This window comes from Elephas maximus, chromosome 25 (assembly GCF_024166365.1).
Source record: "Elephas maximus indicus isolate mEleMax1 chromosome 25, mEleMax1 primary haplotype, whole genome shotgun sequence".
Taxonomy (NCBI): domain Eukaryota; kingdom Metazoa; phylum Chordata; class Mammalia; order Proboscidea; family Elephantidae; genus Elephas; species Elephas maximus.
In genome coordinates, this window is record NC_064843.1 from 53,530,001 (window position 1) to 53,552,889 (window position 22,889).

Here is a 22,889-nt window from a genome sequence, read left to right on the forward strand (position 1 = left end):
ACCTGGCCAACCTACTGGAAGGGATCCATATTTGTGTGCATTCCAAAGAAAGGTGATCCACCAGAATATGGAAATTGTTGAACACTGTAATCACATGCAAGTAAAATCTTGCTGAAGATAATTCAAAAATGGTTGCAGCAGTACATTGATAGGAAACTACCAGAAGTTCAAGCCAGATTCAGAAGAGTATGTAGAATGAGGGATATTACTGATGTCAGATGGGTCTTGGCTGAAAGCAGAGAGTACCTGAAAATGTTTACCTGTGTTTTATTGACTATAAAAAACCATTCAAATGTGTGGATCATAACAAACTATGGATAACATAGTGAAGAATGGGAATTCCGGAACACTTAATTGTGCTCATCAGGAACCTGTACATAGACCAAGAGGCAGTTGTTTGAACAGAACAATGGGATACTGTGTGGTTTAAAATTAGGAAAGGTATGCATCAGGGTTGTTTCTTTCACTACACTTATTCAATCTGTATGCTGAGCAAATAATACAAGAAGCTAGACTATATGAAGAAGAATGCAGCATCAGGATTGGAGGAAGACTTATTAACAACTTGCGATATTCAGATGACACAACCTTGCTTGCTGAAAGTGAAGAGGACTTGAACCCCTTTCTGATGAAGATCAAAGACCACAGCCTTCAGTATGAATTACACCTCAACATAAAGAAAACAAAAATTCTCACAACTGGACCAATAAGCAACATCATGATAAATGGAGAAAAGATTGAACTTGTCAAGAATTTCATCTTACTTGGGTCCACAATCAACACCCATGGAAACAGCATTAAAGAAATCAAACAGTGAATCGCGTTGGGCAAATCTTCTGCAAAAGACCTCTTTAAAGTGTTGAAAAGCAAAGATGGCACTTTGAGTACTAAGGTGCACCTGATCCACAACATCTTGAATTAAGGTGTTGGTGAGGAATATTGAATATACCATAGATGGCCAGAAAAATGAATAAATTTGTCTTGGAAGACGTATAGACAGAACGTTCCTTAGAAGCGAGAACGGCAAGACTATGTCTCACATACTTTGGACATGTTATCAGGACGAACCCAATCCTGGAGAAGGACATCATGCTTGCTAAAGTAGTGGGCCAGCAAAAATGAGGAATACCCTCAATGAGATGGATTGTCATAGTGGCTTCAACAATGGACTCAAACAAATGACTGTGAGGATGATGCAGGATTGGACTGTTTTTCATTCTGTTGTACGTTGGGTTGGTATGTGTTGGAACTGGCTCAATGACATCTAACAACAACAACAACAACAAGAAACTTGTGGTATTAGAACCCTGATTTTTCTCTGACTATTGAACTGGTGCTTTCAACCACCGTAAAGAATGATCCACTTTACTTAGAATGGATTCTTTATTCAATGTCTTTTTTTAAATATATATATTTTTAATTCTTTTTTTGTGTGTGTGCTTTAGGTGAGCATTTACAGAGCAAATTAGTTTCTCATTAAACAATTAATACACATCTTGTTTTGTGACATTGGTTGCAAGCCAATGTGTCAACACTCTCCCCTTCTCAATCTCAGTTTCCCCATTTCCATTTGTTCAGTTTTCCTGCCCCTTTCTGCCCTTTTGTCTTTGCTTTTGGGCTGATGTGCCCATTTCGTCTCACATATGTGGTTTAACTACATGTGTTATTTTTTATTTTACAGGCCTGTCTAATCTTTGGTTGAAAGGTGAACTTCAGGAGTGACTTCTGTACTGAGTTAAAAGGGTGTCTGGGAGCTATACTCTCGGGGTTTCTCCAGTCTCTGTCAGACCAGTAAGCCTGGTCTTCTTTCGTGAGTTAGGATTTTGTTCTACATTTTTCTCCCACTTCCTTCAGGACCCTCTGTTATGATCCCTGTCAAAGCAGCCAGTGGTGATAGCTGGGCACCATCTAGTTTTGAGGACTCAGTCTGGGAGAGACTGTGGTAGTTTCGGTCCATTCGTCCTTTGGACTAATCTTTCCCTTATTTCTTTGGTCTTCTTCATTCTCCTTTGCTCCAGACAGGATGGGACCAGTAGATAGTAGATGTATCTTAGATGGCCGCGTAAAAGCTTTTAAGACCCCAGATGCTACTCACCAAAGTAGGATGTAGGACATTTTCTTTATAAACTACATTATGCCAGTTGAGCTTGATGTTCCTTGAGACTATGGTCTCCAGCCCTCAGCCCAGTAACTTGGTCCTTCAGGGAATTTGGATGTGTCTATAAAGCTTCTATGACTTTGCCTTGTTCAAGTTGTGCTGACTTCCACAGTATTGTGTACTGTCTTACCCTTCACCAAAGCTGCCACTTATCTATTGTCTAGTGTTTTCCCTCCCAACTTCTCCCCTCCCTCGTAACCATCAAAGATTGTTTCTTTCTGTGTGCAAAACCTTTCATTAGTTTTTTTACAATGGTAGTCTCATACAAGATTTGTCCTTTTGTGATTGACTTATGTCACTCAGCATAATGCCCTTCAAATTCATCCATGTTGTGAGATGTTTCGCAGATTCATCATTGTTCTTTATCATTAGGTAGTATTCCACTGTGTGTATGTACCATAGTTTGTTTATCCATTCATCTATTGATGGACACTTAGGTTGTTTCTATTTTTTTGCTATTGTGAATAATGCTGTAATGAACATGGGTGCGTACATGTCTATTTGTATGATGGCTCTTATTTCTCCAGGATATATTCCTAGAAGTGAGATTGCTGGATTGTGTGGTATGTCTATTTCTAGCTTTTTAAGGAAGTGCCATATCATTTTCCAAAATGGTTATACCATTTTGCCTTTCCACCAGCAGTGCATAAGAGTTCCACCAATGTATTTAAAAAATGTCTTTTCAATGTTCTTGAAAAAACAAAATGGCCTTACCTTGGCTTGATCATATTCCACTCCTATTCCATAAGAAGATAAAAATCCTAAGGCCTAAACCCCAAAAGAGAAAGCAAAACTCAACAAATCCATTTATTTCACACTTATTCATATCTATATTGATAAAAACCGAAAAAACCTGTTGCTGTTCAGTCGATTCCGACTCATAGCGACCCTATAGGACAAAGTAGAACTGCCCCATAGAGATTCCAAGGAGCACCTGGTAGATTCGAACTGCAGACCTTTTGGTTAGCAGCTGTAGCACTTAACCCCTATGCCACCAGGCTTTCCTTATATGGATAAGGGATATTTTAAGTATTTGCTCCATAGTAATTTGCATTCTTAATTTATATCCTATACTATAACAAAAAAAAAACAAAAAACAAAGTGTCTTTTTTACATTTTTTTTTTTTTAATACTACAAGCATTTGGGGAAGGTTACAATAGTGGGAATTTTATACAGATATGTGAAAATAGACTAATGTTTACTGCACTTTAGTATAAATCATGATAATAAAACATTATAAGCCAAATGGTCCTTAAGTGCTTTCCTTTCTTGGCAATGAAAATTTTTCCTTCAATATTTTTGCATTTTTTGAACTTGAATATTTTTTCTTCATATTTTTAAAATAAGATATGGCCAATGTAAAAATTCATTATCCCACCCCTACAGCAATAATATTTTGGTCTTTTCAAACCATTTTCTAAGCATTTACATAGGCTAAAAAACAAACAAACCTTATTTCTTTGAGGTCTCTTCTGACTCATGGAGATCCCATGTGAACACAGTAGGACTGTGCTAAATAGGACTTTTAAGACTGTGACTTTTGGGAAGCAGGCAGCCAGGTCTTTTTTTCCAGGTGCCTTTGAGTGGCTTGGAATCACCAACCTTTTGCTTAGTAGTCAAATTTTTAACCATTTGCACCACCCAGGGACTCCTAAACATTCACAAATATCTATGTATATAGTTTTTATTTAATTTTGTTTTTGTAGGCTTCTCCCCACCTCCCCCGCCCACACACCGATCTGGAATTCCACTACTATAATCTACTAAATTTTCTTATATTCATGGGTTTATTTCTGGACTTCCTATTTCATTAGTTCTCAATCATGGCTGCTCAATGGAATCTCTTTAGAGCTTTTAGGAAACTGACTGTGATCCTATTTTGGGTGATTCTGATGCATTGAGTCTCAGAGTGAGGCCAGAGCCTCTAGGTTTTCAGAAAGCTCCACAGTGATTCTAATGAGCCTGCAGGTCTAGTCCAGCGCATCCCAAACTCTAATGTGCACAGGAGTCACCCCGGAATTTTGCAAAAATGCAGATTTAGATTCAGTAGGTTTGGAGTTAGACTCATGGTTCTGCATTTCTAAGTAGCACCTAGGGGATGTGCAGACCTCTGGTCTACGAACCACACTGTAAATGGTAACCCATAATTCACTTCTGTTTAGTTGATTCTGACTCACAGAGACCCTTTAGGAAAGAGTAGAATTGCCCCAAAGAGTTTCTACTACTGTAATCTTTATGGAAGCAGACTGCCACATGTTTCTCCTGCAGAGTGGCTGGTGGAGTTCAACCACCGACCTTTCAGTTAGCAGACAAGAGCTTAACCACAGCTCCACCAGGGCTCCTCGTAAATGGCAAAGGTCCAGTCAATTTGAAATTTTCTGGGACAAAACTGAATTGTGTTAGTCATTGTAGGATAAGATATAACTGATGCTTGATGAAGCAACTCTTCCCTCATTATTATTATTTTTCCCCCTAAAACATTTATATGCTATTCTTACACCTCAACCATTCTAGATAAATTTTAGTATGTTTTCCAAATATCATTAAAATGACATAAAGTGATTTTTTTACTTTATGTGAAAATATCACTTTATGTGACAGTATTTTCCCTGACCGTACATGCTGTGTGGACATACTGTAATTTAATAGCATAGTCATTTCCCTTTATTAGGCATTTAAGGCATTAGTAATTTTCAGCTGTTACTGAAAACACTGCAGTTCTTATACATGCACAGGTGTATTTTTCTAGGATAAATAAGTGGAACTGGAATTGCTGAGTAAAATTGGACATTCACTGAACATTTTTGATAGGTTCTGCCAAACTATCCTCTTAAAAGGTTACAAAAATTTATGCCCCTACTATAAGTATGTGAAGTACCCATCCCCCCACCCTCAACAACAGGCAGCATCAATCGTTAATTTTTTAGTTTTATCAGTCGATGAATAAAAAATATCTTGTTGCTTTAATAGGATTCTGCAGATTACCAGTGAGTTTGAACACTTTTTCTTATTTATTGGCCATTTAATTTCTTCTGTCATTGGCCTGTCATCTCCTTTGCCCATTATTACTGGATTTATTTATATTTTCTTATTGATTTATAGCTTTTTCTATACTTTAAATATTGTCATTTGTTATATATTTGGTAAATATTTTCTCTCAGTCTTGCTGCTTATCACTGATGATACAGTGTTTCATTATACAAAAAATTGAAAGTTTTTATAGTAAAAATTGTCAAAATTTCCTTATAGAATAAAACAAATATCAATAATAAATCCTCAGAGTTACTTCTCTGGAATATACCTGAGCCATCTGTTTTATGTTTGACATGGGTGAAGCTGCATATTATACGTATTCATAGTGCCTTCTCAGATTATGTGTTTATTAAGCTTCAGTTGAGTAGCCCTGGTGGCACAGCATTAGGCTGCTAACCAAAAGGTTAGTTGTTGGAAACTACCAGCCACACCTTGGGGGAAAGATATGGCAGCCTGCTTCTGTAAAGATTATAGCCTTAGAAGCCCTATGGGACAATTCTACTCTGTCTTATAGGATAGCTGTGAGTTAGAACCAATTGGACAGCAAGGAGCGGAAGCTGCTGTTTGTCGGGATGAAAAGAACACTCATTTGCACAGTAGAGGCCAAGATCAGCACTGCAAACTTGACTAATAATTGGAGGAAGGCAATAGAGGGAGAAGTGAAGAAAATACCATAATATATTCAACATGAGGTGAAATAAATGGCGCAGTGGTTAAGCTTTCAGCTGCTAACCAAAAGGTCGGCAGCTCTAATCCACCAGCTGCTCCTTGGAAACTCTATGGGGCAGTTCTACTCTGTCCTATAGGATTGCTATGAGTCAGAATTGACTCAATGGCAATGGATTTGTTTGTTCTGGTTTATTGGAAAAGATTGTGGGAGAGATTGCTGGCTGTCCCCCTGGTCTTCCCTTCTTCTAGAGAAAGGTGATTTGTATATGAGCAATAAAGACTATAAGAAGTTGATGATGTGGTAGGTCAAAAAAGCCAATCAACAATTTCATGGTTTAACTTATTACATTTCCCAGCCTCTTTAGCTGTCAGGTATGGCCATGTGACTACATTTTGACCAATGGATGTGAGTGATAGTGATGTGAGCTATTTTCAGGTCATGCTCTTAAAGGCATGCCTTCTCTTTCCACCTTTCTTCTTCCCATTGGTTGGGATTCTGACATGATGGCGAGCCATCTTGGACAATGCAGACAAGGACAACATCTTGAAGCTGGCAGAGACACAAAACAGAGGGAATCTTAGTCCCTGATGACTTCATAGAGCACAGCCACTGTCCCTGCTTGAATTTAACATTAGGAAAAACTATAATTCTGTCTTAAGTTATATTGGGTCTCAGTCATACTCAGCTAAGTCTATACCCTAACTCAGTGGTTCTCAAATATAGTCTGTGGATCCCTCAGAACTGCAGGACCCTTTCAGCAGGTCTGTGAGGTCAAAGATATTTTCATAATAATACAAAGACATTATTTGCCTTTTTCCTCATGTTGACATTTGCACTGATGGTACAAAAGCAATGTTAGGTAAAACTGCTGGCATTTTAGCATGCATCTGGTAAGTGCACCAAACTGCTGAATTCTGGAATAGTACCAAAGAATAATATCCACAATTATCTAGGAGCAGGCTATTAAAATACTCTTCCTTTTCTTAACTACATATTTGCATGTGGACAGATTTTCTTATATACCTCAACCAAAACAACATATCACAACACACATTGAATGCAGAAGTAGGAATGAGAATCCTTCTATAAAACCAGATATTACAGAGATTTGCAAAAACATAAATGCTACTCTTCTCATTAAACTTTTTGAAGATATAGATTTTTTAATAAAAATATGTATTTATGTGAACATATGGGTCCTGGTGGTGCAGTGGTTAAGAGCTTGGCTGCTAACCAAAAGGCCAGCAGTTCAAATCTACCAGCTGCTCCTTGGAAACCCTATGGGCCAGTTCTACTCTGTTCTATAGGGTTGTTATGAGTCGGAATTGACTTGATGGCAATGGGTTTATGTGAACATTTAATGGGCTTATTATTTTTAATGAAATAATAAATACGTTTGAAAAATTTCTCTGTTTTAATTTCTAACATGGCGAATATTGATCTAAAGCTGTTTGAGGCCATCAATAATTTTTAAGACTGTAAAGAAGTTTGAGACCAAAAAATTTTGAGAACCTCTGTTTTAACTAATACAAAGACCTGGATATGATGATCCCATATTATGGATACATGTTAGCAAAAGTATTGTCTGGTAGGAACTTGACATGTGAAGTCCCACCCCAGATGAGGCTGTGTGCTATGCATCATCTCAGACCTAGGGAATATGAAAGAGCTAGTGCAGAAGGAATGCTGACAGGGCAGAGCTCTGGAAGGCCCACTTGGTGGAGGCCCAGATGCTAGAAGAAGCAGAAGTAAGGTGGGGATAATACATTGGTATTTACTGGAAGTACATAAAAATAGCAGTTAGACTGCCAACTCCTAAACCCTGCCCTGTGCAGCCAGGCATATAGTGCTTCCCTGGAGAAACTGAATCAAGGAGACTTTTGACTTGGGAACACAAGCACATAGAAGAATGGAGGTAAAGCACCAGACTGAAAACAGAGGTATTAAAGAAAAGCCTATATTTTATATGGTGAGTTTTCAAGTCCCTTGCCCAGAACGCTAACATTTATAACCCCGTGCGTGAGTTATCTGTGATACTTTCTACTCTCTAACCCCAAATAGCCAATCTACCATCAACTTCCAAAGAATTTTACTGTTAAAATATTTCTCACATTTATTCCTTCCAGTACCTCCCTATTGTGAGCTATTCTCCGTTCTCATCCGGGCTACTACAAGAGTCACTGCTTGCTCCCCTCCTGTCCAGTCTATATCTGTGGTCAGAGCCACATCTGATTATGTCACCCTTGCCCTATTTCAAACATTTCAGTGGCTTCCCATTGGTCTTAAATATTCTCTTGGGTATACTAGGTCAACACTCATATCATCTTTAAATAATGGTAATTTTGTCAGTTTCTATTTGCGACACTTATTTCCTTTAATCAGGTAGAACTTCTGGATTTTAATAGGGGCATTCTTGTGTTTTGCTGTTAATATGTACATTTTACTGTTCATTTCAGTTAAATTGTCTTGGCTTAGTAATTTTTTAAATCAGAAATAAAAATTGAATCTTATCACATTCCTTTCCAGTATGCATTAAAATTACTTATAATTTCTTCTCTCAGCATATTAATATAATTCATTTAACCATCATTTACTGAGCAGGTCATGCAATGGACTAGTCTATACATTGAAGATACAGAAATCTGTAAGACAGTCAAAATCTTTCCCTCAAGGAGTTTACATTCTGGTAGGGGAGAGGACAACAAAACAAAATCAATATATGGTAGCTATAAGTACCATGAAGAAAAATGATGCAGGGTAAGGAGATGGAAAGTTGTAGGTGCTACTGGCATAGTGGTTAAGTGCTACGGCTGTTAGCCAAAAGGTTGGCAGTTTGGATCCACCAGGTGCTCCTTGGAAACTCTATGGAGCAGTTCTACTCCGTTCTATGGGGTCACTATGAGTTGGAATCGACTCAATGGCAATGGGTGTTTATCGAGATCAAGTTACAGAAATGTATTCTTGATGTTGAAATATATATTTTTGATGAAAAAAACCTACTTGATTTTATTTAATGCCTCTTGATTTTCCAAAATTTTATTTAAAATCTTACATCGATATTCATAAGTAAAATCAGTGTTTTTATTGAGGTATCGTAGAATGATTCTTAAATTTTTTTTTCAGATGATTAAATAATAAAAGAATATTCCTGATGATTCGGTAGAGTTTGCCAGTAAAAACCACCTGAGTTTAGTGTCTTTGGGGAGACTTTGTTGCTGTATTTAGTGCCGTCAAGTCAGTTCCGACTGATAGTGACCTGATGTATAACAGGACTAAATGTTGCCAGGTCCTGCACCATCCTCACAATCCTTAACTAAGTTTGAGCTCATTGTTGCAGCCATTGTGTCAATTCATCTTGTTAAGGGTCTTCCTCTTTTTCGCTGACTCCCTATTTTACCAAGCATGCTGTCCTTCTCCAAGGATTGGTCCCTCCTGATAACATGTCCAAAGTAAGCAATATGAAGTCTCACCATCCTTGCTTCTAAGGAACAGTCTGGTTGTACTTCTTCCAAGACAGATTTGTTCGTTTTTGTGACAGTCCATGGTATATTCAATATTCTTCACTAACACCATAATCCAAATGCATCAATTCTTTGGTCTTCTTTATTCATTGCCCAACTTCTGCATGCATATGAGGCCATTGAAAGTGCCATGTCTTGAATCAGGCGCACCTTAGTTATCAAAGTGACATCTTTGCTTTTTAACACTTTAAAGAGATCTTTTGCAGAGATTTGCCCAATACGATATGTCGTTTCATTTCTTGACTGTTGCTTCCATGAGTGTTAATTATGGATCCATGTAAAGTGAAATTCTTCACAAGTTCAATATTTTCTCCATTTACAATGATGCTGCTTATTGGATCACTTGTGAGGATTTTTGTTTTCTTTATGTTGAGGTGTAATCCGAACTGAAGGCTATAGTCTTTGATCTTCATCAGTAAGTGCTTTAAGCTCTCTTCACTTTCAGCAAGCAAGGTTGTGTCATCTACATATCACAGGTTGTTAATGAGTCTTCCAGCAATCCTGGTGTCTTGTTCTTCTTCATACAGCCCAGCTTCTAGGATTATTTTCTCAGCATTGACTGAATAAGTGTGGTGAAAGGATACAACTCTGATATACGCCCTTTCTGATTTAAAACCGCGCAATATTCTCTTGTTCTGTTCTAATGACTGCCTCTTGGTCAATGTACAGGTTCTGCACGAGCACAATTAAGTGTTCTGGAATTCCCATTATTTGCAATGTTATCCATAATTTATTATGATCCACACTGTCAAATGTCCTTGCACAGTCAATAAAACATAGCTAAACATTAAACATCTTTCTGGTACTCTCTGCTATTAGCAAACACCCATCTGACATCAGCAATGATATTCCTCATTTCACACTCCCTTCTGAACCCAGCTTGAAATTCTGTCAGTTCCCTTTTGATGTATGGCCATAGCCATTTTTTAATTGTCTTCAGCAAAATTTTACTTACATGTTATATTAATGATATTTTTTTGATAATTTCTGCATTCCATTCAATCACCTTTCTTTGGAATGGGCATGAATATGGACCTCTTCCAGTCGGTTGGTCAAGTAGCTGTCTTCAGAATTTCTTGGCATAGATGAGTGGGCATTTCCAGCATTGCATTCATTTGTGGAAACATCTCAATTGGTAGTCTGTCAATTCCTGGAGCCTTGTTTTTTTGGCCAATTCCTCCAGTGCAGCTTGGACGTCTTCCTTCAGTATCATCAGTTCTTGATCATATACTATCTCCTGAAATGGCTGAAAGTCAACCAATTCTTTTTGGTACAGTGAATCTGTGTATTTCTTGCATCTTCTTTTGATGCTTCCTGCCTATATAATCCTTCAATATTGCAACTAGAGGTTTTATTTTTTTCTTCATTTATTTCAGCTTGAGAAATGCTGAGTATGTTTTTCTCTTTTGGTTTTCTAATTCTAGGCCTTTGCATATTTCATTATAATACTTTACCTTATTTTCTCCAGCCACCCTTTGAAATCTGATCAGCTCTTCTACGTGATCATTTCTTCTGTTCACCTTGGCTATTGTACATTTGAGATCATCCGTTTTGGTCTTTTCTTTTTTTTTTTCTTTTTAATGACCTTTTGCTTTCTTCATGTATGATGTGCTTGATGTTATCCCACAACTCATCTGGTCTTCAGTCATTTCTGTTCAGTGCATCAAATCTATTCTTGAGATGATCTCTAAATTCAGGTGGGATATACTCAAGTTCATACTTTGGCTCTCATGGACTTGTTTTAATTTTCTTCAGCCTCAACTTGAACTTGCATAGGAGTGATTGATGGTCTTTTCCACAGTCGGCCCCTGGCCTGGTTCTGACTGATGATATTGAGCTTCTCCATCGTCCCTTTCCATAGATGTAGTTGATTTGGTTCTTGTGTATTCTATCCAGTGAGGTATACAGTAGGTATTCACATTGTTGAAAAATGGTATTTCCAATGAATAAACCGTTAGTTTTGAAAAATTCAGTCATGCGATCTCCAGCACCTTTCCTATCGCCAAAGCCATAATTTCCAACTACTGATCCTTCTTCTTTGTTTCCAACTTCTGCATTCCAATTGAATGATTGCAGAGATTAATCTTTGACAGTTTCAATTTGTTTAGTAGTTACAGGTCCATTCCTGGTTTTTATCTCATTGGTATATAAGTGTGACTGAAAATACCCTGGAGAATCAACTGATTTATATTTTCTTGGAAAATTCTTTATTTCACCTAGAGTATAATGTATTCATACAATGGTGATTATGGTATTGTCTCATAATTGTTTAACTTTCTCTGGTCATAGTTTTTATTCTAATTTTGTGCACTTGCTATTTCTTTTTTTCTTGGTCAGACTAGCCAGAGTTTTGTCATCATCATCTGGTTTTTTCAAGAACTAAAAAAAAAAAAAAAAGTTTTTTTGCTTTTTATCTGGTTTTTTAAAGAACTACCTGTTGATCTTATTTATTTACCAAATTAATTATTTTTGTTCTCTAATTCTTTAATTTCTGTTTTTATATTTTATGTCCTATATTATATTTTGCTGTTCTTTTTTACAAGTTTTTTGTTATGTACACTCAAGTTTCTGTTTTATTAAAACAGCATTTAAAACTCTAAATTTTCTCTGCTTATGGCTTTTTTTTTAAAAAAAAATGGCTTTAGCCCATATTTCATAACTTTTGGTTTGTAATGTTATTGCTGTCATTGAGTTGCTAATATGTCATTTCAGTTTCTGGTTTATCTTTGCTATTTAATTAGGAAACTCTTGAAATTTTATAAGAAGTTTGATGTTATGTTCTTGTTATTAATTTCTAGTTGATTGCTAGTACTCAGAGAATGTAGGATTTTTTAAAATAGAGACTTTTCTAAATGGAATAACTGAAAATTTTTGCAATTTTTTTTACAGTCTTTTACTTGCTTTTTAATTTTGTTTATGGTGCCTTTCCATATAAATTTTTAATTTTATATGCAGATGTAGACAATGTATGCTTTTTTGTCTGCCTGGAATATTTTTGCAAAACTATGCTCCATCCGTTCTTAGTCCATTTGGTTCAGTAAGACTCCTCATTCCTTTATGAATGGGGGAAGGTGGTCACATGGCCCAGACTCAACCAGACAGATTACTATTCTCTTAGATGCAGTGATTGATTCACAGTGGGCTTGTGATCTAACCCAGGGCTTCTAGTGAAATCCTTGGGAAAGGAAACTGCTTTCTTTGCAGACACTTCCTGATGTAAGGCTAAGTCGATTTAGGGTTGCTTTTGGTGGCCATCTTTGCCTCACATGAGGCTAGTTTGCTCAAAATGAAGACATCACAGGAAAAAAGGAAAGTAAAAGACCAGGAAATTGTGTGCTGATGTCAACATTTTGGCCTCTGGATCCAGCTTACCTGAAAGGCAGCTACAACTTGAACTTCACAGCCACATAAACCAAAAAATTTCAGTTTTGCTTAAGTCAGCCAATATTAGACTGTTAGTCTTGCAACTCTTGGCAAGTTTGGATTCTCCTCAATTTAGAATCTGGTTTGGTTATGTACAAACTTTGTCCGTAAACAAATATATTGACATTTATATAAGAAAATGAAGATACTCTTCTATTCAGTTGGGCTTGTATTTTAAGATGCTTTCACCAACCATGTATCATTTTGTGCACAGCCTAGCACACTTTTTGACCTGATACTTCTGGAGAAATTTGTAAGGCCATGAATTTGTTGTTAAACTTCCATTCTGTGACTGGGGTGGGGAAGTTTCCTCTGTATAAAGCTCATTCTAGGAAGTAAGAATGGAAAATCATGATTTGGGCATGCTTCCTTTCTGTTTAGCAGAAAAATAACTATGAGTGATTTTGAATTAATTCTCTGGAGGTCTCAACTTCCATTTTGTTGTTTACTCTGCTTAAAGCATAGCAGGGAACTAGAGAAGTCAAAAGACATTATGGGCTGTCATGTAATAAATATATTGATTCTAGTCAGTGTTGTCCTATTCCTTTTCACTTGGGCATTGCTACCTAATAACTTTACAATAATCAATTTTTAGTATTTGGTCTCTTCCAGATATAAAGGTGAGATGAAATGAGATGGATTATAGAGTGACTAAATCTTAATCCAGAAAAGAAATGCTGTGAGTTGAAAGAGAAACTACATAATAGTGATGGGATCAATGATACTGCCTGTAGTTTTTAAAGGTCAAGCCCTGCATGTTAGATTTTTTAATAAGACTTAATTCTGTACTTAACCATTGTGCTATGGCTTTTAAGGAAGTGTTACAGTAGTTTTCTGACATATAGTCTGACTCATGATGACCCTATAGGACAGAGTAGAACTGCCCCATAAAGTTTCCAAGGAGCACCTGGTGGGTTCGAACTGCTGACCTTTTGGTTAGTAGCTGAATGCTTAACCACTGTGCCACCAGAGTTCCTTATAAGGTTGCTATGAGTCAGAATCCGTATGAGTTGGAATTGACTTCATGGCAACTTTTTTTTTTTTTAATAGTAGCTAGGATTTGAATGTAAAGAGTTACGTGTAAACAATGTTTTATTATATTTTAAAGCAAATTACTGAGGTTTCATAATAACAATTTAAAAATTAAGTAGTCTCCTTTTGCCTTTTATATAAGGAATTATTATTAAAGGAGAAAAAAGATTAAGCAATTCTCCTTTAATTATCGTACAAGGCTTGAAAGCATCTGTGATCATTACTTTTAGCTCAGATTGCATATCAAAGTGTGAATCAACCCTAATGAACAACTCAGATACCGTCTGTACTCTTAATACGAAGAACATTCACATCAAGAGAAAATGCTCTACACAGGTAACCCTAGAATTAGGAAAATGATCACTAGGTTCTTACTAAAAATGATTTTTTCAGTAGTAGCTCGGTGCTAATAACTATAGTCCCTCTGAGAAACGCGTCTATAATTCAAATCTGAAATAAATAAAGAATTATGTGGAATCTTTGGTTTTGAGATAGAATTATTCTATAATCACAAACTATGGTAAAACATTTACTCACTCATATCCTTTCTCCTTTATATATGATCATAGTTATATATAATAGGCACCACCCATTTGTCAGTTTGTTGTACTGTGATGGTTTGTGTGTTGCTATGATGCTGGAAGCTATGTCACTAGTATTTCAAATATCAGCAGGGTCACCCATGGTGGACAGGTTTCAGTGGAGCTTTCAGACTAAAACAGAGTAGGAAAAAAGCCTGGCCATCTATTTCTGAAAATTAGCCAATCAAAACCCTATGGATCACAGAATATTGTCTGAGACTTCAACTAGCTTATTTTGGACATATTATCAGAAGGGATCTATCGCTGGAGAAGAACATTATGTTTGGTAAAGCGGAAGGCCAGTAAAGGCAAGGGAAACCCTTGATGAGGGGAACTGACATAATGGCCACAACAATGAACTCAAACATACCAACGATCATGGAGGTGGTGTAGGACTGGGCAACATTTTCTTCTGTTATACATGGGGTCGCCGTGAGTAGGAGCTGATTTGATGGAACAACATACGTAAAGAAAGGATTTTCTTATAATTCATAGTAAAACTATTTTTGAACTCTGTAACCAAATAAGTACATGTATCCAAGTTAAATACATATTTTTTAATATCAAAACTGTCCCAACAATGCCTGCCTTTCTGTACGAAGACAGCTGTGCCAATACATGACCAGTAATCATGTTGCAGACATTTTGTACTCAACTACTAACCTAAGGGTTGGTGGTTCAAACCCATGCAGCCGCTCCATGGAAGAAAGGCCTGGTGATCTGATTCCATAAAGATTACAGCCAAGAAAACCCTATGGAGCAGGTCTACGCTGTAACACACGTGGTTGCCATGAGTCAGAATTGCCTTGATGGCACCAGGTTAGTTATGCATTCAGAGTTGTTCCTCTCGGCACTGGGATTACATTCTCCACCTGATTCTCCTTAAAACCAGTGGCTAGCAATTTATGATCCATTAACTAGGATTAGAGGGTGGTCTGTGGCCATGCAAATAAAACCACATGAATGGGAATATGTGGAGTGAAACTCCTACTTTAGTTCTAAAATCCATGGGTTTCATGTACCAGTCATGTTAGAGTTTCTTTTCTGGGAGTAATATTTTTACCTTGTAGCAAATGATTTATTTAAATACCTGTTAAAACCCATCGCTGTTGAGTCGATTCCAATTCATAATAACCCTATAGGACAGAGTGGAACTGACCCACAGGGTTTTATTTAAATACAGACAAATAAAATCTTTGATGTTGCCTTTATCCGATATTTTAGACTGAGTGGAAATGCCACTTCTTCCTTGAAGCCTTCCCTACTTGCCCCAGGCAAAGCCAGTTAGGCCCTCTTCTGTGCCTAAAATCTGTGCTGCAATGATTTGTTTACATTTCAGATTACCTGTAAGGACTTTGACCTATTAATATTTTTCTCCCTATCAACCTAGATTATGTTTTTAACCCATAGTAGGTATCCAAGAAACAGTTGTGGACTTAATGAATAAATTGATACACACACTGAAAAATAAGGCACATGTTCACTAGTTTAGAAAGAAATTATGTGGGCCTGGGGTCACACGTTAGAGTGGGAATACTATTGTTTAACTCCTTTCACATGTTATTTGTCTGTAGTTATTTCAGGATGTAGCTATTTAAGGTTTCATTTTCCTTTCAAGACTCACGTTTTGGGCTTTATATGATCCTTCTTTAGCCAAGGACTCATATAATTGGATAGCTGCTGTTATGTTTTGCGTGCCAAAATTTCCAAATAGCAAAGCATCAGCCATTTTCTCCATAGCTTTCAAGTTTCCCATGTCAGCTGCTTTGGCAAAGAATAAGTAGGCTCTGTTTCAAGAACATGAAGGTAGAAGTTTTATTTTCAAAAATGAACATTTCTGTTCCCTCCCTCACACTACCTCTCTCTGACGAGTAGAACCCAGTTGTCATTGCTGCTAACAAAACAGGTCAGCTGAAGTTCTCATCACATCTCTAACCAGTAGGTTTTGTTGGTTCCTAGATCAGTCTAAAATTATCATTTCAAATATATCTGATACATGGTAAATTATTAAAAAAGGAGAAAGATACGGGATACATCACACTTCAAGCTTAGACACCAAGTGAAGTGAAAAATTCAGGTACTTGTCCTGAAATAGCGATCTCTCCCATAGCCATCCCCATTATTTATGAATATTTGTTTATTCGAACACTTTATAAGTGAATTCTGAAATAATTACAATTGTAATGTCATATCCAGGAAGTTACTATCATAAAAATGAAAGTCTCTTCATAATCCAAAGTAGTTTTCTAAAACAGAACACATTCTTCAGCACAAAAAGCAAGTCTGTTTGAGAAAACGATAACCAAACAAAACCATAATGGTTAGGGCTCTAGAGTCTGACTGCCTGGGTTCAAATCTTGACTACATCACTTACAGGTTTGGAAATGTCAGGCAAGTTACTTAACTTCTCTGTGTCTTTCTCGTGTGTAAAATGAGGATAATAATAGCACCTACTTCACAAGATTGCTTTGAAGACTGAATGAGATAATTCATGTTTGAAGTGCATGGCATAGTGCCTGGTATAAAATAAGCTGCTATTATTTCATAAATAATAAAATTAACTGTTATTATTATTATCTTAAGACTGTTGCATAGATTCTAAAGTTTTATAGTGTGGTAATTGTTCTCATAGAGTTAGGTGGTAAACAGTGTGAAAGCTAAGTGAGTACAAAAATAGATGCCGTAGGTGTAACTTACACTGCATGTTCCGATTTCCAGTCAGAAGTCACCTGGACCTGATCTGTATAATAAGCAGTGATGGAGAGCCTCACAAGGTCAAAACATGTGTCAGAGACAGAAAGTGCTTTTGTAAAAATTATTTTTGTAAAAATTTATTTTTACTCTTATAACTTCCTTTTTGGAACCAACAAGACCAGAAAACATTAACCTCCACCTGTGACCTTGACTTAAATACAGAGAAGAATACACAAGTCTACCACTGCTACCAACTGAGAAGGGTCAGGAGACTCAGCTTTATGTACCTCCTCTGCATGCTGAAGCTAAAATAAGATGCTCTTGGACAAAGGATGAGCAAGAAAGGGCCCCAGTCTGAGAGACATCCAATTACGCATTAGAGTCTTAGATGGCAAAACAAAGGGTCTGTGCTCCGGTGGAATAAAAAAATTGAAGGGCTGGAAATGAGGAGGTCAAGCAAGAAATTAACCATGGTCAAAGCAAGCAAGCTCAGAGTTGGGGCCAGAGGCAAACAAAAAGAAGGTCTCAAAGCTCAATGGGATAGGCATCTAGAAATGAGCCTGACCTTAGGATACAGGCTCCATTGAGCCCTTCTGTCACATGACTGCTGGTGCAGCTACATAGCTTGCTGGGCCAAGAAAGGAACCAACAAGAACCAAGGCACAGAAGCTTGAGCTGGGCTGCGGGAGCAAGCAGTATATCCAGTCACTGGTCCCATGGGGCAGCAACAGGCTGTAAGACAAATCCTTCTAAGTGTCTTTGATTTCAAATGTGGGGTGGGCACCTGCATCCTCTGTCAGAAAAGTCTAAGCTGATATAAAGGATATTATAAACAGGTTCTGCGACTGGAGATAGGGGCTGGTAGATTAGGTTGGGTTAAGGTCTGGGCTGCAGTCCCCATGAGGGAAAAACATTGGAGAAACTGGTCAACAAGGACAGATCCCAAAAAGAAAGTTCAGTTAGGTATTTTGATCATCTCTAAAGGATCTGGCGTTAGATGCTAAGGTGAGTGCTATGTGGGAAGGGGGCTAAATGCTTCTACTGGGCACATCAGTAACTTGGTGTAGGGCAGTAGCTTATCTCCAAAGCCTCTTTGCTGAAGGGAAGTGATTCTTAATGGAGGACCAATTCTGACTTTCACTGAGGCTTCCTGGCTCCCTCAGACAAGTTTGCATCTCCCAGACATACGCTTACATACCATCTGGTCTTTTTATTTATTTTTTTTCCATCTGATCTTTTAACAGCATTGATTTGTTCAAAAATTTTTCTCACTCATGTGTAAGAAGAGGCTGAATGAATGAATGAATTGGGTCTGGACCTGGGCATGGATGAGCCAAAAGGACTAGTATACCTCTATCAATGCCACCCCAACCTTGGGAAGTGGCGAGCAAGGAGGGGTAGAACAGAGGAATGAATGGGAATGAAATGATTTCCCTTTGGTCAGTAAGTCGTGCATTCATTTTTCTCTCCCTGACCAGAATCTTGGCTATGGCTCTACAGGTATGCCTGGCTTAAGGGTAGAATGGGCCAGCCTCATAACACAAGGGGCTTTGCCCAGCTTGCCCACAAACTCCTGGCATCTCCTGATATGAGCAGATTTGTTGCTACAAACTCAGAAGGATCAGAAGATTCAGCTGTACGGACCCTCTGATGTATCCATGCTGCTGCAAAAAGGAGTGCTCTTCTGTCATCCTCAAGGACTGCAGCAGGATAGGCTAGACAAGAATAGCCTGGGATTGAATGACACCTAAGTAGGCATAAGGGCACCTGTACTGCTGAGTGGTCTGCTGCCCGGGCTGAGTTTTCTTCCTGTTTTTTGAATCAAAGAGGAAGGCTTTCTTTACAGCTTAAGCAGAGTTACTTGGAACCTTCTTAAGAACGATCTCAATCCATCAGACCGAATCCAGAATTCCCTGGACTTGATGGGGCACACCCAGTAGGCTCTTCATCTCCTTGAGTTTCCCTGTTGTAGGTAGAGCTAGTCTGAAATCTCAGGGACCAGCCCCTTTTCTCCATTGTTCTCTAATCTAGAGAGGCTGGTTGAGAATGCCTATTCGTACTCATCCACACAGTGAGTGCCTTAGTGAGCCAACCTCCCTATCAGACTGAATTGTATTTTTCAGGTCTGATTTAACCCCAACCTCATCATGATGATCCCCAGGGATGCACAGCAGAAGACCCAGGTTTTGTTGTTTTGGTTTCCTTGGCTCTTATAAAGAACTTCTAATTCCACTTCCCCAAGAGAGAGGAAGTTGGTTTGAATTTCTCTGGGTACTCATCCCCCAACCCACTTTTCCTCACAGTTTAGTGGAAATAGTCTAGTTTATGGAATAAGAATGTTCTGGATTTGAATACTAGCTCCCTCACTTCTTTCTTCTCGGAAAAAGTGAAGAATCGTTTGACCCTTCATTTCCTCCTCTGCAATTTGGGGATAATAATTCATGTCTCCCACCACTCATCTATCAGTTTGTTGTACTGTGGTGGGTTTGCATGTTATTATGACACTGGAGGCTATTATTTCAAATACCAGCAGGGTCACCCATGGTGGTCAGGTTTCAGCAGAGCTTTCAGAATAGGATAGGCTAGGAAGAAGGACGTCTAAAACAATTGGCCAGTGAAGTCCTTATGAAAAGCAGTGGAACATTGTCTGATATAGTGCTGGAAGATGAGCCTCTCATGTTGGAAGTCCCTCAAAATATGACTGAGAAAGGGCTGCCTCCTCAAATTAGAGTCGATCTTAACTATACAGATGGAGGAAAGCTCTCAAGACCTTCATTTGCTGAAGTGGCACAACTCAAAATGAGAAGAAACAGCTACAAACATCCATTAATAATTGGAACATGGAATGTACTATGTATGAATCTAGGAAAATTGGAAGTTGTCAAAAATGAAATGGAATGCTTGAATATAGAGATCCTAGGCATTAGTGAGCTGAAATAGACTGGTATTGGCCATTTTGAATTGGACAATCACACGGTCTACTATGCTGAGAATAACAAACTAAGGAAGAACAGCATCATATTTATTGTCAAAGAGAACATTTCAAGATCTGTCCTGAAGTACAATGCTGTACTTTCAGGGTAGATCTTGAAATAGGATAATATCCATATGCCTACAAGGAAGACCAGTTAATGCAACTGTTATTCAAATTTAAACACCAACCACTAATGGCAAATGTGAGAAAATTGAAGATTTTTACCAATTTCTGAAGTCTGAAATTGATCAAACATGCAATCAAGATGCATTGATAATTACTGGTTGTTGGAATGTTAAAGCTGGAAACAAAGAAGAAGGATCAATAGTTGGACAATAACACCTTGGTGATAGAAACCACAACAGAGATCGCACGATATACTTTTGCAAAACCAACAAACTATTCATTGGAAATATCTTTTGTCTACAACAAAAACAGCTACTACACATAGACTTTGCCAAATGGAATATACACAAATCAAATTGACTATATCTGTGGAAAGAGATGATGGAGAACAAGGCCAGGGGCTGACTGTGAAATAGGCCATCAATTGCTCATATGCAAGTTCAAGTTGAAGGTAAAGAAAATTAAAACAAGTCCACAAGAGCCAAAGTGCGACCTTGAGTATATCTCACCTGCATTTAGAGACAGCTCAAGAACAGATTTGACTCATTGAACACTGAACACTGAAGACCAGATGAGTTGTGGCAATGACATCAAGGACATCATACATAAAGAAACCAAAATATTAAAAAGAAAGAAAAGACCAAAATGGATGTCAGAAGAGACTCTTGAATGTACAGTAGCTAAAGCCAATGGAAGAAATGATCACATAAAAGAGCTGAATGGAAGATTTCAAAGGGTGGCTCAAGAAGACTAGGTAAAGTATTATAATGAAATATGGAAAGACCTGGAATTAGAAAACTAAAAGAGAAGAACTCACCTGACATTTCTCAAGCTGAAAGAACTGAGGAAGAAATTCAAGGCTCGAGTTGCAATGTTGACGGATCCTATGGACAAAATATTGAACAACACAGGAAGCATCAAAAGGAGATGGAAGGAGTACACGGTGTCACTGTAACAAGAAGAATTGGTCAAAGTTCAACCATTTCAGCAGGCAGCATATGATCAAGAACTGATGGTACTGAAGGAAGAAGTCTAAGCTGTGGTGAAGGCATTGGCAAAAACCAAGGCTCCAGGAATTGACAGAATACCAACTGAGATCTTTCAGCAAACAGATGCAATACTGGAAATGCTCACTCTTCTATGCCAAGAAATTTGGAACATAGCTGCCTGGGCAATGACTGGAAGAGATACATATTTGTGCCCATTCCAAAGAAAGGTGGTCCAACAGAATATACAATTGTCTAACAATATCATTAATATCACATGCAGGTAAAATTATGCTGAAGATAATTAAAAAAATGGTTGCAGCAGTACATTGACAGGGAACCTCCAGGAATTCAAGCCTGATTCAGAAGAGGACGTGGAACAAGGGATATCATTGCTGGTGTCAGATGGATGTTGGCTGATAGCAGAGAATACCAGAAAGATGTTTACGTGTGTTTTATTGACTATGCAAAGGCATTCAACTGTGTGGATCATAAGAAAATATTAATAACATTGTGAAGAATAGGAATTTCAGAACACTCAATTGTACTCATGAGGAACCTGTACATAGACCAAGAGGCAATCTTTCAAGCACGATAGGAGGATACTGCATGTTTTAAAATCAGGAAAGGTGTATGTCAGGGTTGTATCTTTCACCATACTTGTTCAATCTGTATGCTGAGCAAATGATATGAGAAGCTGGACTATATGAAGAAGAATGTGGCATCATGATTGGAGGAAGACTCAACGTTCTGAGATGTGCAGATGAACACAACCTTGCTTGCTTTAAGTGAAGAGGACTTGAAGCACTTACTCATGAAGACCAAAGACTATAGCTTTCTGTATGGATTTATACCTCAACATAAAAAAAAAAAAATCCTAATCAACACTGTCATAAACAGAGAAGATATTCAAGTTGTCAAAGATTTCATTTTGCTTGGATCCACAATCAACGCCCATGGAAGCAGCAGTCAAGAAATCAAACAACGTATTGCATTTAGAAAATCTGCTGCAAAAGACCTCTTTAAAGTGTTAAAAAGCAAAGGGATCACTTTAAATACTGAGGTGCACCTGACCCAAGCCATGATATTTTCATTTGCCTCATATGCATGCAACAGCTGGACAATGAATGAGGAAGTCTGAAGAAGAATTGATGCCTTTGAATTATGATGTTGGTGAAGAATACTGAATATACTATGGACTGCCAGAAGTAAGAAAAAATTTGTCTCAGAAGTACAGCCAGAAAGCTCCTTAGCAGTAGGGATGTCAAGACTTAGTCTCATGTAGTTTGGACATGTTATTAGGAGGGACCAGGGACAGATTACCCAATAAACAAGGTAAGCACATGCTTAGGACAACAACAAAACAGAGGCAGGAAAGCAATGACCCATAGATGCTACGCAGATAGGACACAAGGAAATGTAAGCACTGCAGTGGAAGGTAACTGTCAGGGCAGTAAATGAAACTGATATCAACTACAGTCCATCAGAATGTGCTGGCCAGAAACAAAGTTCACACAGGGTCAAGAGGTGCCCACACACAAGGTTGTTTAAGCTATGAGGGCCCTACAACTTTAACACCTTCATTGACTTCTGTCTCCTACGGTCCCCTCCCGTGTAACTCAAAGTTCTTATCTCGGCAGGTTCTTGGGAGTATACTATTTCTGTCTAATAAACAAGAGGTGGAAGTGGG

The 22,889-nt window shown here is 37.9% G+C and overlaps 1 protein-coding gene across 1 annotated transcript in view; it reads right to left on the reverse strand.

Annotated features, from left to right (window-relative positions):
• Positions 1–22,889, reverse strand: part of SEL1L2 (SEL1L2 adaptor subunit of ERAD E3 ligase) — an 89,039-nt gene that overhangs the window by 49,230 nt on the left and 16,920 nt on the right. Inside the window, exons 3-4 of the mRNA XM_049868971.1 lie at positions 16,044–16,206; positions 2,873–2,926 (exon numbers count right to left, since the gene is read on the reverse strand). Coding sequence (XP_049724928.1) covers positions 2,873–2,926; positions 16,044–16,206 — 217 coding nt within the window. The remainder of the gene's footprint in view (positions 1–2,872; positions 2,927–16,043; positions 16,207–22,889) is intronic.